Source organism: Macaca fascicularis, chromosome 14 (assembly GCF_037993035.2).
Source record: "Macaca fascicularis isolate 582-1 chromosome 14, T2T-MFA8v1.1".
NCBI classification, from domain to species: Eukaryota; Metazoa; Chordata; class Mammalia; order Primates; family Cercopithecidae; genus Macaca; species Macaca fascicularis.
The window spans coordinates 122,792,073-122,806,330 of NC_088388.1; the positions used below are offsets into that span (position 1 = coordinate 122,792,073).

The window sequence follows — 14,258 nt, forward strand, 5'->3', positions numbered from 1 at the left end:
TAATATGCCTCTAAACTTCTCATCCTGTAGAAGACAAGCATCTGCCTTTACAAAGCATTCCTTCCATGAGTTGAATAGACTGACTCTAAAATAGGCATTTCCTTATTATCTGATTTTTTTTTACATGGATCTCTCTCTTGCCTTTCATAAGAAGGCAGGTTGTTCCTTGTTAAAAACATAGCCAAAGCACTCATCAGCAAAAAGCTTGAGAACTTGACATTGGTATTTAGACTTCGGTGTCTTGGGTACCTTTTCAAGGTTAGATGTTTTCACAGTCATGAAGAATCTCTCGGTGGTGTCTGAATTCATCCTGCTGGGCATCCCGCACACGGAGGGTCTGGAGACTATGCTCTTGGTCCTGTTTTTGTCCTTCTACATCTTCACCCTTATGGGGAACCTGCTCATCTTGCTGGCTATTGTCTCCTCCACTAGGCTTCACACGCCCATGTACTTCTTCCTGTGCAAACTTTCTATTTTTGACATATTTTTCCCTTCTGTGAGTTCCCCTAAGATGCTGTGCTATCTTTCAGGGAATAGCCGAGCCATCTCCTATGCAGGCTGTGCATCCCAGCTCTTCTTCTACCATTTCCTGGGCTGCACTGAGTGTTTCCTGTACACGGTGATGGCCTACGACCGCTTTGTTGCCATTTGTCACCCTCTACGCTACACCGTAATCATGAGCCACAGAGCGTGCGTCATCCTAGCCATGGGGACCTCATTCTTTGGCTGCATTCAGGCCACCTTTCTGACCACTCTCACCTTCCAATTGCCTTACTGTGGCCCCAATGAGGTGGACTATTATTTCTGTGATATCCCAGTCATGCTGAAGCTGGCTTGCGCAGATACCTCAGCCCTGGAGATGGTGGGGTTCATCAGTGTGGGCCTCATGCCCCTCAGCTGTTTCCTTCTCGTCCTCACCTCTTACAGTCGCATCGTCTTCTCCATCCTGCAGATCCACTCTGCCGAGGGCCGACGCCATGCCTTCTCCACCTGCAGCGCCCACCTCACTGCCATCCTGCTTTTTTACCTGCCAGTGGTCCTCATTTACCTGAGGCCAACCCCCAGCCCCTGGTTGGATGCAACTGTTCAGATTTTGAATAATCTGGTCACCCCCATGCTGAACCCCTTAATCTACAGTCTCAGGAATAAGGAGGTGAAATCATCACTAAGGAGGGTCCTACATCAGCTGGGCTTCCTCCCTGAGCAGTTGTAGAGAGAAATAAGTAACTACCACTTCAACCACACCTCATAGCTTATAACAATTTTTATTTGGTGCTCACAAGTATTTTTGAAATTGAGGGCACAGGTATTATTATTTCCATTTTACAACGTGGAGACTAACACTCAAAGTAACTTGTCCAGGGACATGTAAGGAGTGAATGGCAGAATGAGGACTCTAGAGCTCGTTTTGTGACTCTGGGGCCTGTGCTCTCTTGAGGAAATCATACTGAGAGAGAGAGAGAGAGAAAAAAAAAAAAACTCTTCTCAGCAGGCAGAACAGCTTGGAGCTTCTGCTTCTCAATCTGTATTTTCTTCATCCTCCCACATCCCCTCCTCCTCTTCATTTCCCTCCCACTGTGACATTTATTCATCTTGACTGCAGTGACTATATCCTCAAATGCCTGCATTGGATAAGTCCTTATTTTTATTCATCTACAAGTTGTTAAAAATGTTATTCAGTCCAAAGGGAATGAGGAATGCCTCCTACAATATGGATGAACTTGAAAAGCTAATGCTCAGTGGGAAAAAAAAGCCAGACACAATAGGTCACATATTGTATGATTCCATTCCTATTAAATATCCAGAGCAGGTAAATCCATTAAAACAGAGGAAATTGATTTTTTTTTTTTTTAGTTTGATTGTGGGGTGATGAAAATGTTTTGGAACTAGGTAGAGGTGATGATTGCACAACTCTGTGAATGTGCTATGTACAATATGAATGTGAATGTACACAACTCCACTGATTTGTTCACTTTAAAATAGTTCATTTTTTGTTATGTAAATTGTACCTCAATTTTAAAAAATCACTCTCTCAAAAAAAAGAAAAAAAGAAAGAAAAGAAAAAGTGGGTTTTTTGTTGTTGGTGGTGGTGGTGGTGGTGGTGGTGATGGTGGTGCATCCCAATAGATTTAAATAGAATCCTGTTACTTCTGAACCATAAGGAAGTTGTATAAAGAGAAAGGCTTCTGGCTGGGACCTGAGGCAGTCTCCTATGGGTAAAGCAGAGATACTAGTGTGCTGTGTCACTTCCAAACCCTGCCTGCCGGGCTTAGACCTGGAAACAGGCCCTGGCTGTGAAGATGCAGCATGTGAGTGAGATGCGAAGGTAGGTAGGGGAATCCAAACAAGGGCAACTGTGCTGTGATCCTGAAGGGGTGACCTGCCCCTCCACACCTGTGGGCGTTTCTCGTTAGGTGGAAGGAGAGACTTGAGAAAAGAAATGAGACACAGAGACAAAGTATAGAGAAAGAAAAAGTGGGCCCAGGGAACCGGCGCTCAGCATACAGAGGACCCGCACCGGCACCCGTCTCTGAGTTCCCTCAGAATTTATTGATCATTATCTGTACCATCTTAGAAAATGGGAAGTGGCAGAATAATAGGATCATTGTAGGGAAAAGGTCAGCAGTAAGACATATGAATAAAGATCTCTGTGACATGAATAAGTTTAAGGAAAAGTGCTGTGCCTTGATATGCATATGAAAACATCTCCATAAACCTTTTTAGTGCATAAAGAGCAGCATTGCCACTAGCACGTCCCACCTTCAGCCCTAAGGCTGTTTTCTCTTTTCTCAGTAAATAGAACATACTATCAGGTTTTACACCCAGATGTTCCATTGTCCAGGGATGGGCAGGAGACAGAGGCTTTTCTCTATCTCAACTGCCAAGAGGCCTTCTCTCCTCTTATACTAGTCCTCCTCAGTACAGACCCTTCACGGGTGTCAGGCTGGGGGAGGATTAGGTCTTTTCCTTCCCACGAGGCCATATTTCAGACTATCACATGAGAAACCTTGGACAATACCTAGCTTTCCTAGGCAGAGGTCCCTGCGACCTTCTGCAGTGTATGTGTCCCTGGGTACCTGAGATTAAGAGAATGGTGATGACTTTTCACAAGCAAGCTGCCTTCAGGCACTTGTTTAACAAAGCACACCCTGCACAGCCCCAAATCCCTTAAACCTTGAGTCACCACAGCACATGTCTCTTGCAAGGACAGGGTTGGGGGTAGGGTTACAGATTAACAGCATCTCAAATACAGAACAAAATGGAGTCTCTTATGTCTACTTCTTTCTATATAGACACAGTAACAGTCTGATCTCTCTTTTCCCAACATTTCCCCCTTTTCTTTTCAACAAAACCGCCATCGTCATCATGGCTCCTTCTCGATGGTCGCTGTCTCTTTGGAAGTGTTGGGTATACCTGTGGACTAACAGCCTGGCTGGGACCCAAGGCAGTCTCCTATGGGTAAAGCAGAGATACTAGTGTGCTGTATCACTTCCAAACCCTGCCTGCCGGGCTTAAACCTGGAAACAGGCCCTGGCTGTGAAGATGCAGCATGTGAGTGAGATGCGAAGGTAGGTAGGGGAATCCAAACAAGGACAACTGTGCTGTGATCCCACGTTAGAAAGTCTGGCTTTGAGTAGGGCGCGGTGTCTCACATCTGTAATCCTAGCACTTTGGGAGGCCAAGGTGGGTGGATCACCTTAGGTCATGAGTTCAAGATCAGCCTGGCCCACATGGTGAAACCCCATCTCCACTTAAATACAAAAATTAGCCGGTCATGATGGTGGGTGCCTGTAGTCCCAGCTGCTCAAGAGGCTGAGACGGGAGAATCCCTTGAACCCAGGAGACAGTGGTTGCCGTGAGCCAAGATTGCGCCACTGCACTCCAGCCTGGGTGACTGAGTGAGACCCCATCTCAAAAAAAAAAAAAAAGACATGCTCAGTACAACGAAGAGGCAATGCTGGGTACAAGATGTTATCGTTTGGTGTCTTTGGCTTCTCTGTTGACTAAAAGGGTTCGATTTTGGTCCCCCTTCTTACATTTCTTTATTTTTTGGCTGAAATATGCTAAGAATGAGAAGTGAGCTATTGTTTTAATAACTGAATTCATTGAGAATCCTATCATACTGGGGAAATATGTTGCTGCGAACTTTGCTCTAACAGGGCTGTAAAGAGGATGATGGAAGAGTAGAGGGCAGAAGCAGAGACCAGTGCTTTTACCCCACCTACACTTCTTAGAATTAGAGAGTAGTCAAGAAAGGACCAGAACAAATGAGCAACACTGTGTCAGTGCCTCCAGCCAGTGGTTAAGCCTGCACAGCTCCTGGAAGGGAGACAAATGTTTGCCTGGTCACCACTCAAACTCCTAAAAACCTCCTTCAGTGCTGTTTCCCCCTTGTTTCCAGTAAACAAAAGCCTAAAAGGGAAGCTAGAAATACATCTCAAATTATTTCAAATTTATTCCAAATCGCAAGCCCTTCTCAAGCCTCTTTGAGTCCACTCTGAAGACCCCTTCCCATGCCTCAGTTTTCTGGTTGTAGCAGCATAGTCAGTAAAAACAGATGAATTTGTAAAGATAAAAGATGGGATCTGATTCCTTTTCAGATTTTCACTCATTCAGATGTTGTTTGATGAATAACTCTGTGCAAGGGTGAGAAATACAAAGTGAAAAAGATATGACCCCAGCTGCACCGAAATGAGAGTCTGCTGGAGAAACAAACAGACATACAACTAACTAGAACATCCCATCATTAAACTATGATCAAGATGTACAATACAGCAGAAAATCTGGAGTACGTTTTCCTCATTTGAAGAAAGGACCTTACAGCAAAGGTGTTGAAGATTAAAACTGTTATGTTGTTTGTTTTTTCAATATTAAGAATGGCTGAGGAGTCTTTTCCAGGAAGAGGCAACATACTTCTCAGTCTTTATATATGAGGGGAGAGTGGTGAGAGATGATTATTTGGGCAGGTATCACTTAACTGTTTGCCATTTGTGACCAAATGCCTTTGCAGGAAAAATAAAATTTAGTGTGCCTTCTGTTTTCAGGGTTCTTCTCCAGCTCAGTTCTTTGTTCATTGGATTTGATGTCTTGAACAAAGAAAACTATATACCTTTCTCCTTAAAGAAGATGACTTTTCTGCTCATCCCAGTGGTTCTGAGAGATGCTGTTCTTAAGTCTCCAGGTAGTGTCTGAGTTCTCTTTCCACCTAAGCAGTAGCCCAGAATGCCAGCCCCAACCTGCAGGTGTGCAGGCCCAAGTTGGGTGTGAGGGTGAGCTGATATTTTTCTGTGTTCTATAATCTAAGGGGTAGTGTAAGAAGAACTTGAGAAAAACCGTCAAAGGGAAAACCTCAAACCAGGTAGACAATCTAGAAGAATATTTAACCCACAGGGGCAAAGCAAGACAAAAAAATCAAGTGTCAAGACCAGGGAGGCCAGAGAAGAACAAGAATATTGAAGCGGAGGATCAGAGGATGTTTTGAGCAGAACAGGCTCCAGCATAGCCTTTCCTGAGACAATGGGTTGAAGCATGGCCTAAGAGGTGCATCCAAGACCTGATGCCAAGTGGATTCTAGTTTCTTTAAAGGCTTCTTTGTTCTCCCCCCATTTTGTTTTCTTTTTGCAAGACACTCCTGTATTTTCCAGTCACTGTTCCTTTTTGCTCTATTCTATTTTTTTTACAAAACTGATGCCTGTTCTGAGTTTCACTTAGGTTGTTTTGTTTTACCTGTAGTCCCAAGAGCACAAAACTATGATGGGGGCATCCAAAATGAAAACCTATGATGTGGACACTAAAAGTGAACCTAAGGTGATGGCCACTGACATGGCAGGGGAGGATTGTGAAGAGGGGTTTTCAAAGGAGCATTCACAGGGTCTGGGACCTGTTCTGTTTATTTCCTGCCCTCTCCCGGCCCTTGCTGGTTTGTTCTAAATCAAATTGATTGAAGTGAATGAATAACCAGTCAGAAATAATGTTTTCAGTCACTCAATTGGCAATTACTTTTGGTCAAGGATATTGACTCCACCTTTGCAAAAATAATTAGTCAAGCTAAGAGAATAGCATTATTACATTATATGTTGTATTAGTTCACTTAGGGTAAGAGGGGCAATAATACCTGTTATTGTTGGAGTGCTACACTGGTGAGAAACAATCGAGCCTACTCTATATCATTCCTTTATTTTACATTGTTTAAAAATATTATTTTAATTATTGTTTTGCTGATAAGCTATAATAATGATACCATTAAAAAGCCATTCTTTATTGTCCTGTTGGATGTCTGTTTTTAAAAAAGTTTTTATTAAATATTAAACATTTAGAAAATAATACTCATGAAAAACATGTAAAATATAAGGAACTGTGATACAATGATACAATGAACACGTGCATCCCATTACCTAGTATAAAAAAAAAAGTAATGCTAGTGCCTTGGAAATTCTCCGTAGACCTTGGCCTGATCACACATTCTTCTTTCTCTCTAGAAGTTATCATTCTCTCAAGTTTTGTGTTTATTATTCCCTTGATGTTATTTGCATTTCACTTGCTATGTTTGTGTCCCTACACACCTGTGTTGGTAACCCTTCTTTGCCAAGCTTTGAACTGTTATTAATATAATTCTACTGAAATTGGCTTTTTTCACTTAACTATTACATATATATTTCAATTCCCTCCCCTTTTATTTTTAGTTGACACATAATAATTTTACATTTATGAGATACAGAGTGATTTTCAATATGTGTACACAACGTGTAATGATCCAATCGGGGTGATTAGCATATCCATCACCTCAAACATTTATCATTTCTTTGTGTTGTGAATTTTCAAAATCCTCTCTTCTAGCTTTTTGAAACTATATAGTAAATTATTTTTAACCGTATTTATCCTATAGTGCTATAGAACACTAGAACTTCTTCCTCCGTCTAGCTGTAACTTTGTATCGATCAACCAACCTTTTCTTATCCTCCATTTTCCCTTCCCCTTCCAAGCTTCTGATAACCACAATTTTACTCTCTGCTTCTATGAACTTAATTACTTTAGCTCCCATATATGAGTGAGACTATGTGGTGTTTATCTTTCTGTGCCTGACTTATTTCACTTAACATAATTATGTATTGCATATGTCTGAAATTAACTCATTATTTCCAAAGCGTAGTGTCTCATTGTATGAATATATAAACATATATTTGCTACTGTTTTTATCCGTAAGTAAATAAGTATACATTTCCAAAATAGAAGAACTATTTTTTGTTTCTGTTTCTATCTTGAGACTGGGTCTCCCTCTGTGTCCCAGGCTGGAGTGCAGTGGTGCAGTCACAGCTCACTGCAGCCTCTACCTCCTGGGCTCAAGTGATCCTCAGCCTGCTGTGTAGCTGGGACCTCCAGCATAGGCCACCACGCCCAGCCAATTTTTGTAGTTTTTGTAGAGACAGAGTTTAGCCATGTTGGCAAGGCTGGTCTCAAACCCTTGGGCTCAAATGATCCTCTCACCTTACCCTCCCAAAGTGCTGGGATTATAGGTGTCAGACACCACACTCAGCCCAGATCTCCTTTATTTTAAATTAACACATTTTGATGAGTTTTTTGTACTTATTAATGTGTATACATATGGCACAAAGATACCATCACCAAACTCTCCTCAAAATTTCCTTCTACTAGGGCATACAAGAAACAGAACATTTTATTTAGTTTAGATATGTCCAACAGCAGACATTGAGGCAAAAGTTTGGGCCTAAGCAATTCGTTTGGAAGATGATCTCAGAGAGCATGATAAGGGAGTGAGAAAGAGAAAGGAAAGAACAGCCAACTAAGTGCATGCCTATGGCTTACCACTGTGGTGAACTGGGGCTTAATCCCACGGGGACCTCTGAAATACAGTGTATAACAACTTCCAAGCTGTCCCACTGGGGTGCAAAGGAAGCTGGGGTATTTTTAGTTGGTGGATGTTTTTGAGAGCATTAATTAAGTGCTCCGGCCTGCTTCTTATATGTAAGCTGAAAAGAATTCTGTGGCGAGAGACTTTCCTCAGGTAGAGGAAATAAATGGGGATCCCTTAGCACACAAAGAAACTCTCTGAAGGTGACTTCTGGAGTGGACTGAGGAGATGTGGACAGAGGCCCTAAGAAATGTTATGGTCATAATTTATTCACATTCTAAAGTAGTTTCTTTCCAGAATGGAAACCACATAATACTACTCTGTTTCTTTTGGATTTTCAATAATTGTTTGTTGCTTATAGGTTGAATTAAAATAATTCAGTACTGTAGCTGCAGAATTAACGATCAAAACCAACACATCTCTTTAGTCTCCTCGAAGTCATAAGCTCACCCAGCAACACCCCATTGCTCTCTTTCTTGTCATTGTTTAAATATACCACTTCATATTTTTATTCATACATTGATTTGTTATTTCAATAAACCATTATCTATTTAATACGTATCATGTTAAACACTGGAATTACAAAGATCTGTATGTCTTATTCTTATGAAGCTCATAGCTAAGGATGGGAGATAGCTACAGAAATAATTAAAATAATATGTGAAAAATATTTAATCAAAGTATATACAATTTAGAAAAGCAAAATGAAGGCAGAAATGATTAATTCTGTGCAGATTTTAAGAAGACCTAAAACATTTAAAATAGATTCATTCACGATTCTGTGACTTAATACATTTTAATGTCCCCTCTTGGTGTGCCCTTCCCTGATTCCTCTACTGGACAAACTTCTACTCATCCCTCAACACCCAAGCTAGCAAGTCATTTTCTTTAAAATTTTCCCATCTTAGACATAATTTCTTTTTTCTGCGTTTCAGTTTTATATCATGGCATAAAACATTATCTCGCTATGTCAAAATAAGATTGGCAAAATGACTTTTAACAGTTAACTAGGGGCAGAGAGGTAAAGAAAATAAGACAGATGAGTAGTCACAGTTCAGAACTGTCCAAACCTTCATTTGTTGAATAAATAAATGAAAGAATAGTTTGTGGAAACATTTCGTTCATGATCAGCACCTCAGTCTATACATTTGTTAGATGTCATTGAACATCTGCTAGGGACAGACTCATGCTGTACTTTGAGAAGAATACTAATATTTGTGCTGACAGAGGTAACATAATCCGACACACATGATTTGAATTTCATCTTAACATGTATAAACTTATGATTTTAACATGTTACTCAGCTAATTTAAGTTGTTGTATTGTAATTTGGTAAAATAGTAATATTTAAATCTACTTTGTTTAATTGTAAAGATTAAGTTAGTTTTTTAAAACATCAAAAAATGTATCTTGAATATAATAAAGATCTGATAAGTATGTTACCTTCCCCTCTTCTCTTTTTTTTTTTTTTTAAAGAAAACTTGTTATGTAAAAAAATAAAAATAAAAAGTAACAGAAAATCAGTGTTCATGGTAAATGATTTATATTCTTTTGGGCATATACCTAGTAATGATGGTATTTCTGTTTTTAGCTCTTTGAGGAATCACCACACTGCTGTCCACAATGGTCAGACTAATTTATACTCCCACCAACAGTGTATAACGGTTCCCTTTTCTCAGCAAACTTGCCAGCATCTATTATTTTTTCATATTTTAATGACAGCGTTTCTGGTGTGAAATGGCATTTCATGGTGGTTTTGATTTGCATTTCTCTAATGATCATTCATGTTGAGTTTTTCTTCATATGCTTGTTGGTCACATGTATATCTTCTTTTGAAAACTGTTCATGTCCTTTGCCCAATTTTTAATGGGGTTGTTTGTTTTTTCTTGTACATCTGTTTAAGTTCCTTATAGATGTTGGATATTAGACCTTTGTCAGATGCATAGTTTGCAAAAAATTCCTCCCATTCTGTAGGTTGTCTGTTTCCTCTGTATATATAAATATATATATATATATATATTTTTTTTTTTTTTTTGCTGTGCAGAAGCTCTTTAGCTTCATTAGATCCCATTTGTTAGTTTTTGCTTTTGTTGTGATTGCTTTTGACAGCTTCATCATGAAATCTTTGCTCATGTAGATGAGCAAAGAATGGTATTGTCTATGTCCAGAATGGTATTGTCTAGGTTGTCTTTCAGGGTTTTTAAAATTTTGGGTTTTACATGTAAGTTTTTAATTCATCTTGAGTTGATTTTTGTATATGGTGCAAGGAAGAGATTCAATTTCCATCTTCTGCATATGGGTAGCCAGTTATCCCAGCATCATTTATTGAAAAAGGAGTCCTTTCCCCATCGCTTGTTTTTGTCAGCTTTGTCAAAGATCAGATGGTTATAGATGTGTGGCTTTATTTCTGGGCTCTCTATTCTGTTCTATTGGTTTATGTGTCTTTTTTTGTAGCAGTACCATGCTGTTTTGGTTACTGTACCCTTGTAGTATAGTTTGACATCTGGTAACATGATGCTTCCAGCTGTGTTCTTTTGGTAAGGATTGCCTTAGCTATTCAGGCTCTTTTTTGGTTCCATATGCATTTTAAAATAATTTTCCTCTAATTCTGTGAAGATGTCATTGGTAGTTTAATAAGAATAACATTGAATCTGTAAATTGCTTTTGGCAGTATGGTCATTTTAATGATATTAATTCTTCCTATATATGAGCATGGAATGTTTTTCCTTTCATTTGTGTCATCTCTGACTTCTTTGAACAGTGTTTTGTAATTCATGCTTTAGATCTCTTTCCCCTCCCTGGTTACCTATATTCCTAGGTATTTTATTCCTTTTGCGGCAGTTGTAAATGGAGTTGTGTTCCTGATTTGGCTCTCAGCTTGGGCATTGTTGATGTATAGGAATGCTAATGATTTTTGTACATTGATTTTTTTTATCCTAAAACTTTGCTGAAGTTGTTTATCAGCTGAAGGAGATTTTGGGCTGAGATTATGAGGTTTTCTAGATATAGAATCAAGTTTTTTGCAAACAGGGATAGTTGGACTTCTCTTTCTAGTTGGATGCCCTTTCTTTCTTTCTCTTGCCTGATTGCTCAAGCCAGAACTTCCAATACTATGTTAAATAGGAATGGTGTGAGAGGACATCCTTGCCTTGAGGTGATTTTCAAGGGGAAATCTCCTAGATTTTGCCCACTCAGTATGATGTTGGCAGTGGGTTTGTCATAGATGACTCTTATTATTTTGAGGTATGCTCCTTCTACCATAAAGACATATGCTTGTGAATGTTCATTGCAGCACTATTCATGATAACAAAGACATGGAATCAACCTAAATGCCTATCAATGACAGATTGGATAAAGAAAATGTGGTACATATATACCATGTAATGTGATGCAGCCATAAAAAAAGAATGAGATCATGTCTTTCGCAGAAACATGAATGGAACTGGAGGCCATTATTCTTAGCAAATTTACACAAGAACAAAAAAACAAGTATTGTCACTTATAAGTGGGAGCTAAATGATGAGAACTCATGGACACAAAGAGGAGAACAACAGACACTGGGGCGCATTTGAGGATGGAGGCTGACCAGAGGAGGGAGAGGATCAGAAAAAGTAACCATCTGGTGTAGCAGCAATGCTCATACGGGGGTACCAGCTGTTGGGTGGGGCCTGTCCTTTGCAGACCCCTGACCCAGCAACGGATGAAGTACACTGACTCACAGATACTCTACTTTGTTAGTACAACTGAGTGTGTCCAAGCTGCTTACAGACTCCCTGCTGAGTCCTGTAAACAGTTGCACCTCAGCCTGATCAGCTAGTGAGACTCACATTTATTCAGTAAGATTAATTATCAAAGGCTTGAGTCAACACATTTAGAGGGTATTGACATTGTGGACTTCCCTAGTGGAAAGCACATAAGCACCCAGGATACATCAAAGGTTAGTCTTAGATCACATGAGTAAAGAAGCTAGCTAGGTAAACTACTCTGCTCTCCTTCGTTACTACTTTAATTTGTTTAGCTAAAGGTAAAGGGACCCGGTCGCCTTAGGTCAGATCTATTACGGAAGTTATGCAAAATTCTCGGCCTTCCAAGAAGATTTGTGTCTATCGCTATAAGTATCTCTAATATTTTTCCCACCAGCTTGATTGAACCCCAACTATCAGGTACTAGGCTTAGTACCTGGGTGGCAAAATAATCTGTACAACAAGTCCCCATGGCAAAAGTACCTATATAACAAACCTACACATGTACCCCTGAACCTAAAATAGATAAAATAAAATTTAAAAATAATGAAAATTAACATTCAACTTATAAGCTTTTTCTTTGGAAACAACTCTTCAAGAATACTAGTGACAGTGTTTAAGAATGTGCTTGGCTTTGTGGTCAGACAGATCTGATTTTAAGTTTCCACAAAGTCACTGATCATTTGTGTGGCCTTAGACGGGTCCTTGGAGTAGAGTCTTGTCAAATGTATTACAAGGAGGATCAAAGTACTTAACTCATATGGTTATTGTGAAGATAAAATTATGTTATCCATGCAAAATGCTCAGTGCAGAGCTTAGCACGTAGTACAAAATGAATGTGTAAGCCTGTCAGGCTTCGTAAAAGAAACAGAACCAATAGAAAAAATATATATAAAACAAGGTGATAAGGAATTGGTTCACATGACTATGAAGGCTAAAAAGTCCCAAGACCTGCAGTTGGCAAGTGGAGGCCCAGTAAAGCTGATTGTGTAAGTTCAGTCTGAATCCAAACGCCTGAGCACCAGGAGAGACAATGGTGTAAGTTTTAGCCTGAGGGCAGAAGTCCCATGTTTCAGGTCAATCAGTCAAAGTACCAAAGTTGTGTCTTTCTTAGTGTTTTTGTTCTATTCAGGCCTTCAACTGATTGGATGAGGGTCACCCATTTTAGGGAGGGCAATCTGCTTTACTCATTCAAATGTCAATCTCATAAAAAAAGTCTTCACAAACACACCCAGAATAATGTTTGACCAAATATTTGGGCACTCAATGTCCAGTCAAGTTGACCACCATAACCGATATTGAATATTGTATATAATAAAGCTTTCATTTTAATTTCAAATATTCACTTTAAAGGTTATTTTGTACTTATGCAATGTGTTGGGTTGAAACAAAATTGGATGAGGCTGTTTCCCATTATAGTTCTCAGAATTACTTTTCCTTCAAATGAAATTACTGAAATACTGAACTCTTGAACATGTGACTCCATAAAAGTAATAGTTATTGGAATTACACAGTCTGTGTCAATCCATTGTATATTTGGCCTTTAGCTATGCTAACAAACTATAGGTAGACAACAAAATTATAGGTAAACAAAGACTTAGTAAGAAAAAAAAAAGCAGCGAAAAAGACCCTGTTCTCAATTTGTCTCAAATCTTCAGGAAACATGAGAAATGGCAACTGTTACTGGTAAATACTGCCAGAAATTAAGAATTTATCAAAATAATTTAACACAATCAACAATACAAGATTAAAGGTTGCATTCAATTAAATAGGACTGAGATTAGATGAGCAAACTGATAGGTTTATTAAAATTGTAAGTGTAAATGGAACAAGATAAAGAGATAAAGCTACCATCAGGAATGTTTGAAATACCAAAAAAACTGTAAAATTTTGTTGTGGTAACTAAGATTTATAGAGCATTTACCCTGCTGTGAACACTATGCTTAGTCCCTTACAACCTTATCTCATGTGGGTCTTATAATAACCCTGTGAGGTAAGTCCTTATTGTTACTATCTGCTTTTTACAGTTTAGAAAAATGAGACTGAGAGCTTGAGCAACTTGCTCAAAATCACCCACATGTCCTGTAGTCTTCAGCCCTCATTTTGTCTGACTTTGAGGCCCAGCTGTGCTCCAATGCCTCTCATGTACAATGTATGATGTGTATTATTGGCCAAAGCAAGTGCTTTCCATAGTTACTCCTATTAACATCGTTTGTTAAAACGCAGAAAATGGTCACTGTTTTTTCAGTTGTGTAATGGAAAGCTCCTGGCAGGAAACACATTTACAGAGACTTCTGTTATCACTGACATCAAGCTATAGAATCTCTCGAAGGGAATCATTGAGAATAATTTTTTTAAGTTAATTAACGTCAAAGGTATTCATTTCTATGAGATGCTTTTTATGTTAATTATGATTTTGGCTATTTTGCCCTTAATTGTTGGTTTCCATTTGTGAGCTGTGTCATGGGGTAAAGAGGATTAGTTAGTCAATGCAAGAAGGCTTGTTACAGTGTTTATATCTTGGATTCACTCTGCAATTGTTATTCCAAGGAAAAACTAATTATGAGTATAACGCATACATGTTATTATACAACCTCCTTTCCAGACACATGTTCATGGATAATTTCATTCACATCAGTTTTTTC

At 39.1% G+C, this 14,258-nt stretch overlaps 1 protein-coding gene across 1 annotated transcript; it reads left to right on the top strand.

The window, feature by feature from the left end:
• Window positions 1–276: 276 nt before the first annotated feature.
• LOC102145950 (olfactory receptor 10D1B-like) lies at window positions 277–1,225 on the top strand. Its single transcript, XM_015436053.3, has one exon. The coding sequence runs from the start codon at window positions 278–280 to the stop codon at window positions 1,211–1,213; it is 936 nt and encodes a 311-aa protein (XP_015291539.1). The 5' UTR covers window position 277; the 3' UTR covers window positions 1,214–1,225.
• The last annotated feature ends 13,033 nt before the right edge of the window (window positions 1,226–14,258 follow it).